The 17,483-nt window shown below is 50.1% G+C and overlaps 6 protein-coding genes across 6 annotated transcripts; 2 read left to right on the forward strand and 4 right to left on the reverse strand.

Moving 5' to 3' along the window:
- Positions 1–1,040: 1,040 nt before the first annotated feature.
- On the reverse strand, positions 1,041–2,216 carry KD926_001157 (class II aldolase/adducin domain protein; the record flags this gene model as incomplete). The annotated part of the gene is made up of 5 exons (XM_053104839.1): positions 1,041–1,115; positions 1,164–1,332; positions 1,386–1,518; positions 1,587–1,847; positions 1,946–2,216. 5 exons carry the CDS (start codon positions 2,214–2,216, stop codon positions 1,041–1,043), a joined length of 909 nt encoding a protein of 302 aa, XP_052951894.1.
- A 475-nt stretch (positions 2,217–2,691) lies between these two features.
- KD926_001158 (uncharacterized protein) lies at positions 2,692–5,324 on the reverse strand (the record flags this gene model as incomplete). Its single annotated transcript, XM_053104840.1, has 4 exons — positions 2,692–3,532; positions 3,588–4,700; positions 4,775–5,221; positions 5,281–5,324. The coding sequence occupies 4 exons, from the start codon at positions 5,322–5,324 to the stop codon at positions 2,692–2,694; spliced, it is 2,445 nt and encodes an 814-aa protein (XP_052951895.1).
- A 2,335-nt stretch (positions 5,325–7,659) lies between these two features.
- KD926_001159 (uncharacterized protein) lies at positions 7,660–12,714 on the reverse strand (the record flags this gene model as incomplete). The annotated part of the gene is made up of 11 exons (XM_053104841.1): positions 7,660–7,956; positions 8,010–8,183; positions 8,884–9,023; positions 9,098–9,440; positions 9,506–9,610; positions 9,708–9,848; positions 10,446–10,865; positions 10,926–11,255; positions 11,513–11,544; positions 11,819–12,161; positions 12,235–12,714. 11 exons carry the CDS (start codon positions 12,712–12,714, stop codon positions 7,660–7,662), a joined length of 2,805 nt encoding a protein of 934 aa, XP_052951896.1.
- Positions 12,715–13,369: 655 nt separating this feature from the next.
- Positions 13,370–13,777, reverse strand: KD926_001160 (arsenate reductase ArsC; the record flags this gene model as incomplete). The annotated part of the gene is made up of 1 exon (XM_053104843.1): positions 13,370–13,777. One exon carries the CDS (start codon positions 13,775–13,777, stop codon positions 13,370–13,372), a length of 408 nt encoding a protein of 135 aa, XP_052951897.1.
- Positions 13,778–14,303: 526 nt separating this feature from the next.
- KD926_001161 (bZIP transcription factor) lies at positions 14,304–15,008 on the forward strand (the record flags this gene model as incomplete). Its single annotated transcript, XM_053104844.1, has 2 exons — positions 14,304–14,345; positions 14,400–15,008. 2 exons carry the CDS (start codon positions 14,304–14,306, stop codon positions 15,006–15,008), a joined length of 651 nt encoding a protein of 216 aa, XP_052951898.1.
- A 284-nt stretch (positions 15,009–15,292) lies between these two features.
- KD926_001162 (arsenic resistance protein) lies at positions 15,293–16,597 on the forward strand (the record flags this gene model as incomplete). The annotated part of the gene is made up of 4 exons (XM_053104845.1): positions 15,293–15,545; positions 15,602–15,744; positions 15,803–15,889; positions 15,947–16,597. 4 exons carry the CDS (start codon positions 15,293–15,295, stop codon positions 16,595–16,597), a joined length of 1,134 nt encoding a protein of 377 aa, XP_052951899.1.
- Positions 16,598–17,483: the final 886 nt, after the last annotated feature.

The raw sequence follows: 17,483 nt of genomic DNA on the forward strand, positions 1-17,483 counted from the left end.
CATACAACCCTGCAGCGGAAATTATTACTTGTTCCCAAAACACAAGCCCTCCGTAGGCGACCCATTCTGTACCCAGAAATGTCTCCTGGGCTTGAAGAACCAACACAATCTAGATGAGGGATGCCCCAACGTCGCAATGCACCGAAAAAACGGGAACGGCAACCGGCACCAGACCACCGTTAGAGGCTTGCTTGAACTCCTGAAAAAGCAGCTGGATGAATGCAGCGACTATCCCGTTGGAGAGGCTTTGGAGAGGTGGGGTCCCAGTAAACCTGTAGAAAAGAGCCAGTTTCGAGGTCCATTGGTGGGTTTGAAATTGCTGTAAGACACTGCATTCAAAACCAGCCCACTGTTGTAAGTTTCCGACGTAAGTCAAATCGTGCTGGGCACTATGGGGAGTTCTGTTCTCGCCGACACAAAGATTCGGCAGTCGCTCCTGGACTGCTATATGTGCTGTAACCTTGATATAGTTTCGGAATAGGTGGTAGTGTAACCATGGAAGAGGCGAGAGTCACCTTAAGGAGGTGTGCTAAAACAGAAAATCCCTTCCCATCTTGAGTTCATATAGCAATATACCGTAATTCCAGGGTCTCTGGTGCTGGTTGGTTTTTTACGCTTGCGGTTTGGATAGATCGCGGTTCGAGCGTTGTATAGAGGAGGGATCTATGCTTGCATAGGTTCCCCCCAGCGATAAGCTCGCACCTTGACGTGGTGCTGGGGCTCAGTAGCCTAGATCTACATAGGCGAAGCCAAGACGAGCTTGAAAAATTAGTTTAGCACTCTACTCTACGGACAAGCTTTGCAAACTGGAGCGGAAACGGTGTGGGTTTTGAATGTTGAACCCTGGTTACTTGGCTGGAGTCGGGAGAGAGGAACTGATATACTGTGCACCGTGGATCAAGAAAATTCAATTTGTTTGGAAAGACGTATTCAAAAGCTTAGACAGACATCATAGGCGCATATTAAGGTTCAAACTGGGTAGAGGCTAACTATTCTTCTCAAACCCCGGAGATCGTTCCGATAAAAGTCTCAATGTATAACTACTGGAGAACCTTGCCTGCAGACTCCTCCACAACAAGCTCGAACTCCGGCTGAAACTCAAGATAAAAGTTATGCTACAATACGTTAGCATTTTCCCACAAACCAGCGAGAGACGATCATACCGGATCCTGCACCGAGTCCGCCGTGAACTGGGCCACTTTGTCCGTGATAATCTTCTTCGGCACTCCGTTCGCGGCCGCAGCCTCAGCCATCAATTGCGAGTGACACGCCTTTTCGAGACTATAGAATAGGAAAGCCGCTTCGTCGACTGTGGAGCCTACGGTGATCAACCTATTATGTTTGTTAGTAAGTACGATGCAATAACTACTCAAGAGGGGACAAACCCATGGTTCTGCAAAATGGACGCAATGTTCTCCTTCCCCAGTGCCTTGGCAATGGCTATACCCTCGTCCTGCGCAAGCGCAATTCCACCATGTTCCTCATATACGCTCAACTTGCCGTAGAAGTTGCATGCATCTGTACTCCGTCAGTATCCTCTATCAATCCCGAGTCTCAAAATACGAAGGAAAGCGAAAATAACTCACCCTGCGTAATCATCTCCACCGGCTTTCCAAACCCACTCCACGTCTTCCCATACATGCTATGTGTATGCGCCACAGCCATGACATCCGGTCGGGCGCGATGCACCTCGGAATGAATCATGAATCCAGCCTCGTTAATAACAGCCTGGTTACCACCCTCAACCACGTATCCGTTCGCATCGACAAGAACCAGATCGGACGCTTTCATAAGCGAAAAGTGTTTGGCGAATGGGTTCATCCAGAAATGTTCGGGGAGGACGGGATCTAGATCGAAACACAGACTTCGTCAGCATTCAATAAGTAACGAAACACCCAGGCAGAATACAACAATAAACGATATAGTGAGCTAGGATGAAACCAACCTCGCACTGAAATATGTCCCGAAACGCCCTCCCCGTAGCCCTGTTTTCCAAAGAATCGGAAAGCAGCGGCCATGTGCTCGCGCACCCATTGGCGCTTAGCTAGGGGATCAGTGAACGAGGGGATCCCTCGGAGCTTGAGTTTGCCATTTTTGTCACCGCGAGCGAGGGCCTGGAAAACGGCGCTATTTTCAGCTGGAGAGATGGAGTCCTGGGAAACGACCGTGTGGTGAGGGAGCTGTTGAGTGGTGGCGGTGGTCGTCATGGTAGACATTTTAAGTTCTTTTTCGTTTTCTGGTTCGTAGCAGATGGTTCAAGGAATAAATTATGGGCAGCGGGGACCCTTTATCTTTATGCACGTGGTGATCAAATTGATATTCGCCTCCAAGGAAGTCTGGTAAAAGGTGACGATAATGAATGTCGATGAAATGTCCACCGGGTACAACCACCCGGACAGGTCGTCTTTATCCTCTTATCCGGGTAGCTGTACCCCGCCCTGTTGGTGGAGATGTTCTCGGAGGGCGTCGATAACGATTAGATAACGATCAGATAATCAGATCGGGTGGTCAGCCATTCACGGCGTGTCTAGTGGTCAGCATTATACTCCGTACACCGTAGGTAGGTGGAGAAAGCATAGTACGTAGTGTGTGAAGGGGAGCAGTTTTAATTTGGGTAGAGACTGAGTGGTGATGACGTCATTGTGGTCTGAGCATTGTTTTGCCTCATACTTGATATTGCGAACGAGGCTATTATACATAAAACTTTGGTGCAGATGGAATTCTGACTTCCTGCGAGGTGAAGGAGCAGTGAGCAATCTTCTGCGTATCCTCACTCTCAAATGCTGTATTTGCGATCGAAGATCCAGTAACCTCTCCCCATACGATATTCCTCAGCGCAGCCCCCGAGTCCCCCGGCGGAGGATGACAAGCCGCACTGATCGCAGCACTACAGCTCGCCGCCAGAGGAATCTGGGATCGAAACCGCCTCATCCCCAAGGGAAAGAGTACCAAGACCATCAATCCACCCACCGCGATTGCGAGGATAATCGCCATGGGTGACCACCCGCAGGCATTGATATCCGCCGACTCGACATACCTCCCGTGAACGTCGTAGTAGAGGACACGGATGTAAAACAGACTCTGCGAGACCAGCCAGTGAAGCAGAGCATAGGTGATCATTAACGGTAAGCTGTAACGAGACGGAAGACCCAGGAAATAGGAAACCCGCTGAACGCCTTGCGCATGGCTAGAGACTCGCAGGGCTTTATTTGGCCTTATCGTGGGATTGCCGACGATGTCAGTTGTAGGGGTGCCAATGGCGTAGTGGTCATATTCGTTGGATACTATCATAGAGGTCATGAGGGCGTTGTAGAAGTAATAAGAAAAGGAAACAAAGAGCTGTGGGACGTTGGCCAGAAGAACGTTGGCCATCATGCTGCTCTTGGTGCGCGCGATCGTGGTGGCAAAGCTCATGGTCCCTAATCCGAGATTCCACAGCGATTTGATGTCAGAACCGCCGAGCATTTGCAATCGGTTGTCCTGTAGGCCTTGGTCGAGAAGATAGCCTGCTACACCGAGAGCTACCGAGCACCTGATGAACAATCAGTTTACACCTCTTTGGAGCAAATAGCTCGAGGGTTACTTACAGTGAGATAGTCAAAGTCCATAAGACTGGGCTACCTGCCTGCCACCACCATTTGGTCTTATTCAACAGTTCCCGCGGCCTGATCGAGACCTGTTGGTGGTGTCCTTGTCCCTTCCAAATGGGATGCCCGGCGGTCCAGTCACTCTTCGATGTCAGACAGCGTTCCATCGTATGGGGATCGGGGTGGGTAAGGAATGAGGCAATGGCATCCCCGACGGTAAGAAGCTTCTTGGTCGATGCACGATGAGCTATTACGGCAATGCAAGCCAGTTTAATGAGACCACAGCCGATTACCACGATTGCAAAAGACGGAATAAAAAGCAACTGACAGCTTTCATCCACATGCATGCTCAAACACCCGTCCACCGTGTAGCTATCGCCCATCTCACCCACGTGCATGGAAGTATCTGTAGGCCGACAAGTAACCTTGGCTTGTTTGAAGCGCACCTCAGCGGCCCAGTCAGAATTCCCCCACTGGTCGAGGTCGTGCAAGCTTGAATTGAATCTACGGGCGGAAGCACCCCCATATTCCCATGCCATATACGCAACGCGGGCAAGGTCATCGCAGTATGTCGTATTGGCCCAGCCAGGGCAACCAGTATAGTTGCTCTTCAGATAAGTAACGGTCTGATCGTTCTCAGCCGGAACGGTCACTTCCCAGTCGGAACCCACCCATGGGATGGCAGAAACAGACCAATTGTCGATATTTTCTTCCATTTCTCTCAAGGGACATCCATCAGGCGTTGTTAAGGGGCACATCCACTGATAGGACGGCCAATCCATCGACAAATCATGAATCGCGTTCCCAAGACCGGCCGATGCGAACGGGTATTCCTCGTTTAATGTGAGATTGTTTGACAGAATCATGACGGTTCCTTGACCGGATGGGAAGTTGACGGCCAGTTTTTTCATGCATTGCTCTCTAGTCAGGACGTCAAAGTTTCCTGTTTCAATCTCGCCGTTCAACTGGCTGTATGACTGGCCTAATTTCTTGGGGAAGCAAGAGGCCACTTCGTCGCTGACATTGAGCGGTTTCGAGCCGTTGTAATCGTGGGGCCCAACCATAACGGTATATTCGTTGGAAGATCTCGCATTCAGGATCACCGAGTTGTATCTGCCCACGGTCAATGGGCCTGTCGCACTCAAACCGACAGAACTGTCTGATCGGAAGAAGAAGAAAAGGCTCACATTAGATGATTTGGCAGTGATGTCACCATCAGGACAATCCAGAGGGCTTTATTCTGCCACTTCATCCTCCGAATATTCCTCAGGCTCGGAATTCCAATATCCATCCAGGATCCATGCGCATGCGCCTGATCAACATCCTCTCTCGTCGGGGCGGCGAGATACTGCGCGCAATAATTGCTCGCTGCCAACATGGCCGTTCCCAATGCGTTGATCAACACATGTAATCCGATCGACCAGTTCTTCGATAGGGTGCAGCTTCCGATGTATAACGGCACAGTGACGAAGCCGTTCGGACTGTGTTTTGAGTATCCGATGCTGAATGCGACGATGGTGAGGATGATATTGATGACGACGACAATAAACGCGCTGGTTATACAGATCTTCGGAGGGCCGACGGGTTTCGGCCTGGCCCAGGGAAATCGTTTTGGGGGTTTGACATCGTCGATCCTGTTATGGAAGTGCATCAATTAGCGGTGTTTCAATGTATGCCCTCTGTTCGCGCGCACCTCGTCGCAATGAACGGTTTGATATCAGTCCCGTGCTCCAGCATATATTGGCCACTTTCGCCGTCATCGGATTTGCGATAGAAATGAAGATTATTCAGCCACCTCCCACGCATTATGCCTCTACCCTACCCACCTGGCACGCGCGTCGAACCCGGAATTCAACGCCGGCGATCGAGGGTTCTCACACGGAAGGTTGGTGTTAAGGCTAAGGGCCGACATTGACTTGTCTGGCGCAACATGAGGCGAGCATACAACGCGACAGGAGCTTCATGGCCTGGGGATTGTTCTGAGTGGAGTTTGTGTCCAAGAAAATTGAAGAGCTCATTTCTCGCGCGCGTGGGGGCTAACAATTCTCGCGCCCTTTATTGGGAGATGGGAGCGATGTGGATTCTAGTGGCCGTTTAGCGTCGGCAGGAACACCCGCCATCCGTCTATACGTCAAAGTGAGTATCGGGGTTCCGCAAGACAGTTCACACTCTATCATTCCAAGAATTTCTGATCCTCAGTGTAAAAGGAATATGGGCTTTCATTGATCATCCTGCATCCAACTTCCATTGACAAGAATAGGCACAAGAAACATTCCAACAATGAACTTCTAAGGGAAAACCAAAACGAACCAGAAAGAAGATGGAACAATCAAAAATCGACGATCGACGATAGAAAGAGGAAAAACGAAAGAACTTTTAACGATACTCACTGGCCCTTGGCCAGCGCTGCCTTCCATTGCCAATGTAAAAAAAAAAAAAAAAATTATTATTAAAAAAAGAGGTCCACCGGCAGCTTGTTTGTGCGCGCTGCCGCAAGGACTTCCTCAAAAGCCCTGTCTATGTCCATTTTGGACTCTAAGAAAACAGATCAGATGTTACTCAATTGCGATGGGCATGAATAGCAAGAGCTATCAGATTTGGTAAAACTTCAATGCCTTTTTCGAGTGAAACTGAGTCTTTCCATTTATCCACTGCTTTTTCTTCCCAAAAGATCCTAAGTTGATTCCAAAAGGACTCTTGATATGCAGTTCCTTTATGCTTTTTCATAGAAAAGGGTAAGATGTGCGCGACTTGAAGGATATCGCCGCACCTGGTAAGGGGGCATGTATGTCGGTCTCTTTCAAGAACCTTCAGGCTATTAGCTATAGGTATCCACGGCCCAAGAGTTGACTTACCTTTCCGTCAGGGTCCTTGCAAGGTTCGTAGAGTCGACGAACTGATCGCCATCCAGGTGCCTCAATTTACGTGCGCGGGAACGTTGGTAAAGTTGAGATGATCGGCTGATAACCCATGGTATCTTCTTTCCGAGCTTCTCCCCGCACAGGAGATACCAGCCCTGCGCGACCGGAATGCCTTTCTGTCCACCGGCTCACCTTTCGGTACCCGTTTAGATCGCAGGTTGCCCGCCTTATCAAAGTCTTCAGGGTGCAAATTGACATGTCTTATAGATGAGATCTTACGAAACTAAACCCAGGATGACATGGGCATAGTGTTGTTCGCCGCATGTCTCTGCGCCGCCTGGTTGATGGCATACCAAAAGGCTTGCCTGAGGGTCACCTCCCGGTTGGCGCCAGCCCTATGGAGATAGGGGGGCTGTACTCCAGCCTCCAGGTCCCCCCTGGCAACTCGACCTGCCTGACGAAGATGGTATGATCGTACGTCGAGAAAAACCCAAAGCTGGTCAAAAGCCTTAGGGAAGGTCTGTTTCGATATCAACATGGCTCAATCTCAACTGTACATCGTCTGTACATCATCTCAGATACAGCTGTCAAATCTAACATGCCGGAAGAAATGATAAGAGGTATAGCGATTTGCCATATTAAGTATGAAGTTCGGAAGTTGAGATATCGGTGAGAAGAATGATGTTAGGGAAAAGAAAAGCTCCCAGACGCAAATCCTCTGCGCCAGCCGCATATAGCCCTAGGTAAGTCGAACCCATTTTAGCGCGCGGGTGTTATTAACGGGCAGCTTAAATCTTCTGCGATTTACCGAAGAGTCATAAGCCCCCGTGGCTCATACACCACGAAGATACGATATGTATCCAACAATTTTTGTGGTCTCATTTCAAATTATGAAGAAGGTAGAGGATGTTGAAAAGTTTACAACTACGGGAGTGGGATTTCTACTACTACTACTAGGAGGCTATAAATTCACTTTTGAGCTGGACGAGAGTCATCTCGTCATCAGGTGAATAGTTTATACGATTACTTCGACTCGGCTCTATCTCTAAGTCACTGTGATATTCCCTCATCTTCTTGCCAGTCTCTCCGTCACTGATTAGAACAAACGGGGAAAGGACTCTGTAAAACCATGCTCTTATGATATTCACCTCTTTGCTAGCTTCCGAGCCAAGGAAAGGACAATTGATGCAGACTCCCAATCGCGCGTATACCTACAGTTTGCAGTGTTCTTCGGCATCTAGTTTGATCACCAACTTTCCGAACTGTCTACCAGATCTCAATATATCAAACTGTTCTTCAATTGCCTTCACATTTTCGATGCCATTCAATACTCGAGAGAAGATGACCGGTGTGATTCGTTTCTCTCTAACAAAGCCCACCATCTCAGCAAACTCTCGGCGAGACCCAAGCGCCGTCCCACGGATATCGAGATTCTTCAATATTGCCCGCATCGGAAAGGACAGTGACGGTGCCATAGTCATGCCGTAGATCACTACTATCCCTCCAGCCTGGGAATATGTTAGTTAGCTTGTTCAAATTTGTAAGCCACTGCACTATTCACCTTGAGTAGTTTGACCGCTGTATGAACAATATCTCCCTCGGTGCCATCAATCACCGCATCGAATTCCCTTCTCTTCGAAGGCAAGAAGTCCAGTAATCCGTCTTCCCAATTCTTATCCATATAATGAACTCCTCCCTTTGCCCCCAATCGCATTGCCGAATCCAACTTTTCTCCCTACTGGAAGGGCATTTAGTCCCAGATCCTCCCGGAGGATACATTGATCATAGTCACAGCACAGACAGCTCCTAATCTCGATCCCTCTGAACTGGAGTTCATCCATGACATGATCTTCAGTATTGGACTTACCTCTTCTCAAATTGCTAATGCTGCTGGCTACCACCCAAGCACGATCACTAGGCAAATCGCCAACATGGGCTTATTTTGGAGTCTGGAAGGTCCCTCGCATTGGGTGTAGCCGTCCACCGAGGGAGTTAGGAAGAAGATGATATTTATATCAAAGGGAGTGTTCGCTGCAATTGGTGTGACGTTTGCTCTATATATCGGAATGCTATTTCCTCCTTCATAAACAAATCGCACTTAAATGTACAACATGACTTACGCTGTACTTTATAGAAACAATACCATATCCCAGGATTTGATAGAGTGGAGGTGTTCGAGGCTTGTTTTTACAAGTGAAATGACCATACCCATTAGTAACTCATCATGGATCTCTACTGCTCCAAAGAACTAGTTGGTTCCTTATCATCGAACCCATGGAGAATAGAGAACTGCAATCCTCAGTAGCACTACTCTTCCCCGTTTTCCCTACCCTTGACAGCGTAAATTTTAAAGGACCCTAGAACAAGATTAGTCTATTCGGCATGCCAGTCCAGATGAGAGATTCAAGGCTTGGGGAAAGATAAGACTCACCAACCCACGCGTTAAAATCAACGTCTGCAAACTCACCTGCGGAAAGCCTCACTGACTCTTTGGCAGCACCACAATTGCCCTGACTTGTCTCCGAGGACTGCTTGTAGAGGTTTATATCGGCCTTCATGTCCAGAAGCAGGATATCTATATCCCACGATTTTACGTTCTTATTTCCCTACCGCACCATTTCTGAGTACCCAGAAAAAGGGTAAACATACCCGTAAGCCCAACCCCCTCCAACCAAGCCCGGTACTCCGTCACTTGACTTGCCCCCGCAACACAACCGACGTACAGCGCCATATCATCCAGGATGGCTGCGGGGAGCTCGCGCCGGGCAAGGATATCGCTGACCGCAACGCGGCCGCCGGGCTTTAGTAGTCGTGCAATTTCAGCAAAGACGACTGGTTTATCTTGGTGTGGGACAAGATTAATAACGCAGTTGCTGATTATGCAGTCCACTGTGGAGTCCTCCAGCGGGATTGATGTGATGGGGGATTGGATGAAGAGAGTGTTTTGCAGGTTAGAGCGAGTTGCGTTTCGGCGTGCTAGGCTTATCATTTCCTGGTGCGGAGGACGTTAGGTTGCGATTATGGATAGGCAGCGAGCCAAGAGGATGTGTGACTGACTTCTGTCATATCGACCCCAATCGCCTTTCCCTGCGGGCCGACCTTCTGAGCAGCGAGGAAGACATCAATACCAGCTCCGCTTCCTAAATCCACGACTGTTTCGCCCTAAGTCAAAGAGTTAGCCACGTGGCAATGTCTTACAAGTCGGGATTCTTCAAATTCTTCTCCAGTAACCGAGGGATACGTTTGTAGGAATTCTCACCTCCTTGATCCCTGCAACAGCAACCGGGTTACCGCAACTAACACCCAGATTCGCCTTCTCAGGGAGCGAGGCCAGGTCCTCCGCCGAGTAGCCGAATGCGCGGGCGAGGCTATCCTCCACACTATTGGCGTTGCTAAATTGCTGAGTATGGTGGCTTTGTTTTGCTATGTTGGTAGCGGACTTGCACCGCGTTATAGGTTTCCTGCGTCATTTTTGTGAGGCTGTGATTGATATGTTTAGAAAATCGCAGGTGGTTGCGAGAACAAAAACCTTGAGAAGGAAAGTGGAGAGGCATGTTGCCCTCCTGATATACTATTCAATTCTGTTGTCGTGGCTGATGCTGTCATCACCGGATCGACCGTGTCGCTGATTGGACGGCTCTATAACTGGTAGGTCACCATTTATGCGCGCGGAGATCACCCACGCCAAGGGCCAGGCGTGATAATACAAGGACATATAAATTAATTTTTACGCGGCCCAGAGTTGCTGATTGAATTAATCAATACAACGCCGTGTACTTCATACTGTAGTAGGGACAGGAAAAGAGCCAGAGGACAGGAGACTAGTCAAATACGGGCATTAAATGGAAGAATATACAGGTCACCTCAACCCTGTTCAACTCGACGCGATACGAGAGAGATAAGATGAAACACAAAGAAAAGAGAGGCAAAGGATACAAGAAAATATAATCAATCAACCCCTGTGATCCCGGCAGCGACCTATTCAAGGTTCGCTAACAAGCTCAGCAAGCACCGCCAAAAGAGTCCCATTATCCACCCGACAACCTTCCCCGGGACCAGCGGGCATCTTGTACCCATGCCGCAGCTTCGTCTCGAGCTCGAGCACACCCTTTCCCGTGCGTCTGCACTGGATAATAAGGTGGAATGCGACGCTGCATAGTGTAGTCTCACCGTTGACAGAGTTTGCTGGGCGCGAGGTTTCTCCACCTAGGGTGTGCAGTATACCGGCTGGGTCTTCGGTCATTATTAATTCAGTGTCCCATATTGGAGGCTGACTCTGAAGTATGTCCAGTGAGATCTCATTCGTCCCCTGTGTTGGGGCAGAGTACGAGAGATCCAAGACATCGGGGCTAACAAGGCCTATATTCTGAATACTGGAACTTGGTTCTCCTGTAGCGAGAGCGTAGAGTTGATCAGTCTGGTGAACATAGGTTAGCCACCAAAGTACTATGTTTAGAACAGTACCTCGAGCGCGTACAGGCATCAACCCTGGCTCCAACCCCCCAAACCCCACACCAGCTACAGGACCCGCGGGAGCGATAAAATCGGATTCCAACGACACCTGCACTCCACCAAGAGGGGCACCCTGTACATATCCCTCGAGCGATAAGCTGTCAAACCCAATCGACTCCAGCAGGGTTCTAAGTATGCGATTCTCCTTTGCCAGGCTCATGCTCGGCATGGGTACTTTGGCCGCTGCTACCGCTGACTCCAGCTGCTTTACCTTCTGCTCCAACTCCGCAACATGATGCTTCCTCCGCTCTCGCGATTTGCGCTGATTATTTCGGACCCGAATGAGGTCCTCGGCCTAGATACATGTTATTGGAGAGCCTCAGACGCTCAAACCCTAGTTAAGAACATGCCTTGGTTTTTCGTTTTGGGCGGGGCATGCCTCTGCCGTATGGTTTGGGATGGGATTTCCGCCGCGGACACGCGGATTTGGAGTATCGATGGAACCCGGTTCACACTAGATTATTCTAGATGTTTGTCTGCATGTGATGAAGGGAATGCGGAAGGGCCATCGATGCATGACGGAGCAAGGGAGACGTTGGACACAACCTCAACAGTAATTCGCAACACGCAGTGGCACGCGGACCCTCGAACATTAGTCAGCAATCCAATAGGTGATGGTGCCATGGCGGATTCGTTCCAAGATGCCCTGCGCACTTGGAACCGGTGTTTAAGTGGGATATCCATTATCGGAAGTAAGATCATCCATGTTCTATCTAGCGCGAACGCTTGTCTAGCGGCTCATGAGCAGTTACAGTCTATCCTGTGCGTATATCAGTCAACAACAGTGACATGATGCTTAATTGTTCCCCACAGCAGCCTTAACTCTTGCCTCCTTTATCCTCCTCTCCTCACGCTCACTAAACCGATCGCCGAAAGTCTCAAGATGCGGCCTCATAAGAATCGTATATTTGACAAACTCCTCCATACAATCGACCAATCGATCGCGATTTGAACTCGGTTTCAGTCGCTGGTCCCCCTCTTGACCCTCGTCAGGGAAATGCGTATATGCCATGGGAATAGACGACTGGTTCGGGATCGTCAACATGCGCATCCAGCGGCCAAGGATGCGCAGTGAGTTTACTGCATTGAAGGACTGCGATCCGCCGCAAACTTGTCCAATTGCGAGGGTGCGGCCTTGAGTTGGCCTGATGGATCCTGTACTGAGAGGGATCCAGTCAATTTGGTTTTTGAAGACGGCGGTCTTTGATATTTGATTCAAATGTCAGCATGTAAACCTTTCAATAATGGGATGAGGAGGACGGAGAGAGGCGCACCAAATTCCCATGCTGCTCTGGTGAAATCCACACGTGCCCGTCACTCCACGCGCTCAGCGCTCGGAGTTCCTGGACTGTTGGATGCGTGTGATCAACATCATTTTTCACGGGAAGGCCTTCGGGGTTGAAGATACGGACGTCACAACCGAGACGGAAAAGGATTCGCGAGGCCTCAAACGCCACCAGCTTTGAGTATGATCGACGTCGGAGGCTACCGTAGAGCACGAGGACTTTCAACCGGCTATTCGTGGCCACCAGGTCTTTCTCAGCCAGGTCAAGCACAGATGTTAATTCTAGGTCATTGACCCAGTCCGGAGACGAGTCGAACTCGAGGAGGAATGGGCGATACTTCCGGCGAAGTTCGGGGTCGTCTTCCGATGAGGGTATTGCGAGTGTCCTGTATGGCAGAATCCCGGGTACTATGCATTTGGTATCCGACACAAGTGGCTGCGTTTGGCCGTTTGGAGTGGCTATAGCCATTGTCGCGTGAAAGCAGCGTGCAAATTGTACCGCGGTGTAAGTGGGAGGTAAGAGTCTTAAATTTGAAGCTAACGTGCTTCTTAGACAATGCCACATCAGGATTACTCGAGAGGCTTCGCGCGAGGTGCAGAACACTAGAAAGACTTTTCCATGCAGGTTGATGTCGCGAAATGCCGGTTTGGACGATTAGAAGGTTCAGACCCTGTTGAGCCAATTGTTACAGAAAAGGAGAGGTATGTCACCGGTGGATGATGATTGGCTGGATCTTTGAGGCCCTAATTCCGCTGGTGCCCGCTCTAGGAGATGTCACTTGTCGCGTGGGTCTACCTGCTTTGCCATTAAAAGGATCCACCCCTAGAGGCATCCACTTGTGTTGGTCTACAGAGCCATCGCAGAGCCAGCGGAGGGAAGGAGATGAAGAAAAGAACAGCCTGTGTTTATTCTCAGGGGGTAGATAGGAAATTCCACACAACGTGGGAGTGCATGTAACAGGAGATCGGTGTAGATACCTAACGCTAGCTGTGCACCTCCTAGAGTCGCTTGAGTCACTTGCAGCACAGAAGAAATACGACCCTTGTCTTAGTAGAGACCCTGTGCCCATCAAAGGAGCGGAAGAATAGGTCCGCTATACTACACCGTAAATCCCACCCGGTCCTCACGCAGACAGTAGAAGCTCAGCAGCAAGTCCCTCAATCCTTCGTTTAATCTGATCCCTAATCGGCCGTATAGCTTCCAACCCCTGTCCTGCCGGATCATCAAGCTTCCAAACCAGATAGCGCTTTCCCGGAAAGTACGGACATGCATCGCCACATCCCATAGTAACAACCACATCGCTGACCCGCACTGCGTCTTCGGTGAGGATCTTGGGCTGCTGCCCTGCTAGATCGATTCCCTCTTCGCGCATTGCTTCAACGACCTGCGGGTTGATCGAGTCTTTCGGGGCGGATCCGGCCGAGAGCACTTCGACCTTGTCGCCAGCGAGGTGACGGAGGTAGCCCGCGGCCATCTGAGAGCGGCCGGCATTGTGGACGCAGACGAAGAGGACGCTAGGGCAGGAGGCCATTTTGGCTCTGCAGGAATCTGTAGGTATGGATTGCGGGAGGAGTGAGAGGGGTGGTATCTCGACAAGTGGGAGTGTCCGATAGCACACTCTGCGTTGTGGGCGGGGAGAACTTGGCGGAGCAAGAAAACATACCTTGTTAATTCCAACTTGATATGTGGTAGTTTATATACTAGTACCTAGGTAGCAACACTACTCCGCCCGCGCCTGACCTCAAGGTGGAAGATTAATGGCGCGGCGCGCTGGCAAGCCAAGCCCCACGTGCGGAATGCTCGACCCAGAGAACTGAAGGGTTTGCCACCTGTCCAAGAGTCAGGAAATATCTTGCCAGGCAACGTTTCAGTCGACTGGAAGACTACTTCTTTCAATAAAGCGAGGAAAAGGAAGAAAAACAAAAAGTAACGAGCAACTGAGCGACCAGGACGCAAGTGCACAAGCCCACCTCCAGCCCAGACCACATACGCGTCCGCTCCGTCCGACCCTCGCACTCTCGGAAGCAACACTCGTATTCCACACGATCTCGGGGATAATGGCACGGAGGGCGTTGACAGACGACCAGACGTCTTCGACCGTAAGTTCTCTTCCCATTTTCTGAAGGTCCATCGTAAATAATGAATAATTCAAGACCGGAAACGCGGCTCGAATCCGCGATAACCAACGCCGCTCCCGCGCGCGTCGAAAAGACTACATCCGCGAGCTTGAAGAACGTGTGCAAAGTTACGAAAAACTAGGAGTAACCGCCACGCAGGAGGTCCAGGCGGCTGGGCGAAAAGTTGCACAGGAGAACAAATGGCTGCGGGAACTGCTGAGTCTTCATGGCATTGTGGATTCGCAAGTCAATCAGTACCTGGCTTCGAGAAGAATCGAGAATGCGGCGCCAGCTCCGCCGGGACCGGGTAAACACGGGAGTCATAAAAGGTCGACGACCACCATATCCACTAAACAGCATGCTCATCAACATGTGCTGATGTCCTCCCCCGCGGCTTTCTCAGACGAGGAGCCCGTGCCAGAAGATAGGATGGGAAGCGGCCAGGCCAATGGTCTGCCACCCAACCAATACGCGACGGCAGAACAGCATGACCAGACGTCAATGTCCTGTGAGGCTGCGGCGAATATCATTGCGGGCATGCACATTGATTCAGATACATCTGTGATACGAGAAAGGCTTGGGTGCGGTTCGACGGACTGCCAAGTGCGACACTTGACCATCTTTGAGATGCTGGATTTTGAGTGATGATACGATACACCAATCAAATGAAGGGAGTGACATTCACTGTGAAGATTGTTAAAGGAAATATCATCCACGCCAAGTGGGGTTTGATTGAAGTCGGTCAGGGGCGGTGACTATCAGCCAATCAGGTTATTGCAGTGACAATCGCCGGCGCCACCTTTTCGAGCTTCATCTTCACGGTTTCCGTATATAAGCTTGTTGTCTGTCATGGAAGGCCGAACTACTATCATACTATCACCACTACCCATTTCCCTAACTTGACACGACCTCGAGTCCATCGCGTCAGAATGAATTCTATCGACTCCGAGGCGCAGTCAGTGTCCACCCCCAACCTGCCTGTTCAAGATGTGGAAAAACAAGGCGATGCCACCCGTCCCCAGAAGAAGCAGTCCGCATTCAAAAACCTCGGGATCCTCGACCGCTTCCTGGTTATATGGATCTTTCTCGCCATGGCCGTCGGTATTATCCTGGGCAACTTTGTTCCCAGCACAGGTCCTGCTTTGCAAAGGGGCAAATTTGTTGGGGTCTCTGTACCAATTGGTGAGCTCCTTCTTCCGATATCAACAATCGCTGCCAATATCTAAGACCCGCTAAAGCTATCGGTCTCCTCGTCATGATGTACCCCATTCTGTGCAAGGTGCGATACGAGTCACTACACGAAGTCTTCCGCACCCGTCAGATCTGGGTGCAAATTGCGTTCAGTATAGTCCTGAATTGGATCATTGCTCCCTTTTTCATGGTGAGCTGCATTCAGGCTTGTTTCATGACAGGGGCCACTAACTAACCATGGTTTCCAGTTAGCTCTAGCGTGGGCATTTCTCCCAGATGAGCCGGAGTTGCGCCAGGGCTTAATCCTTGTCGGTCTGGCAAGATGTATCGCCATGGTACGTGGACCTGGACAATAGCTTAATAGTCGTTTTATCCAACAAACACCATCATAGGTCTTAATCTGGACGGGCCTGGCTGGTGGCGATGGCGAGTACTGCGCGATCCTCGTCGCTGTCAACTCACTCCTTCAAATGGTCCTTTTCGCCCCGCTTGGCGTCTTCTTCATCCAAGTTATCAGCGGCGATGCCGTCTCCTTTGAATACGCCACCGCCGCAAAGAGTGTCGCCGTCTTCCTCGGCATCCCCCTTGGCGCCGCTATCCTCACTCGCTTTACGCTTCGTTACCTAGCAAGCCCGCGCTGGTACGATACCGTCTTCCTGAAATGGGTTGGGCCGTGGTCTCTCATCGGCCTGCTCTTCACAATTCTCGTCCTCTTCGCGTCCCAGGGCCGCCAGGTTGTCCATCAGATTGTGTCCGTTATCCGCGTCGCTGCGCCGCTAATTGTCTACTTCTCGACAATCTTCTTTGTCACCTTCCTAATCGCGTATAAACTAGGCTTTGGATATCGGCTTGCCGCAACGCAGAGCTTTACTGCGGCGAGCAATAACTTTGAGCTGGCCATTGCCGTTGCTGTTGCTACGTTTGGGGCTGATAGTAACCAGGCCCTTGCGTCGACTGTGGGGCCCTTGATTGAGGTGCCGGTACTGCTTGGTCTGGTATATGCAGTCAAGTTTGTGGCGAATAGACTGAAGATGGAGGATTAGTGGTTGTCCTGTGATTTACCTCTCAGAGTACCAGAATATGAGTACTTGATTTTCTAATTTCATACTCCCTGTAACTTCAAGGAGGCTGCGGGCGGTCCGTTTCCTAAAGGTTTTGCAAACGCTGCTTGGGCTGTACGGAAGGTCGCTTTGCGACGTGTTTCCCAGCCAACATGGATGTACCAAGCCTTGCATTACACGGCGGGCTCGATACTGTTGTGAAGCATAGTCCATTAAGTTCCTTAGAGTCTACAGTGTCGTATCAATACGGTAGCCTCCCAGGAAAACAATCCGTGCGCCGAACTCACTTCTAGCCCATTTTTAGGGTTGGCTAAAAAAGCATGCAAGGACTCGGTTCCCGTTCATTCGCCGCCAAACGGTTCTTGTTTCCATGCCAGAAGGGCTGTTTGGCTCCAATAATCAGACTCCAGATCGCGAAGTCAGAAGAAATGCCGGAATCGGTTCTAACCTTTTGCTGGCCATGAGGGAGGATGATTTTGGATCCAGGATTTTACTTGCTACATTCACGGGAGGCAAACATTTCTTACTGAAGGATTTGAAGGAGCTTAGAAACTCATAGCATATGTTGAGTTCTTGCACTGCATGGTCGTTTAGGAGCACGTAATGCGTTAATAGTGCATATATATTAAGCAGAGCCCTTCTACCTTCCCTTTAGTCAGAGCCAACAATCTCAGTATCATCAAGTCTGACACGCCGGTCACGGTTTGTTGTCGTATGACGGGCGTTCATTGTCTGTTGAACCGTCATCAGACCCCACAACATCACGAAGGGGCTTCAGTATCTTGCCGGGAAAAAGGCTTGCCAACGCAGCGTGGATTGATAACCGCTTTCGGTCTTTGCCAATGATAAACTCAACCGTCCCGGATTG

The sequence above is a fragment of the Aspergillus affinis genome, assembly GCF_023601865.1.
Source record: "Aspergillus affinis strain CMG 70 chromosome Unknown NODE_122_length_107909_cov_88_106777, whole genome shotgun sequence".
Lineage (NCBI taxonomy): Eukaryota > Fungi > Ascomycota > Eurotiomycetes > Eurotiales > Aspergillaceae > Aspergillus > Aspergillus affinis.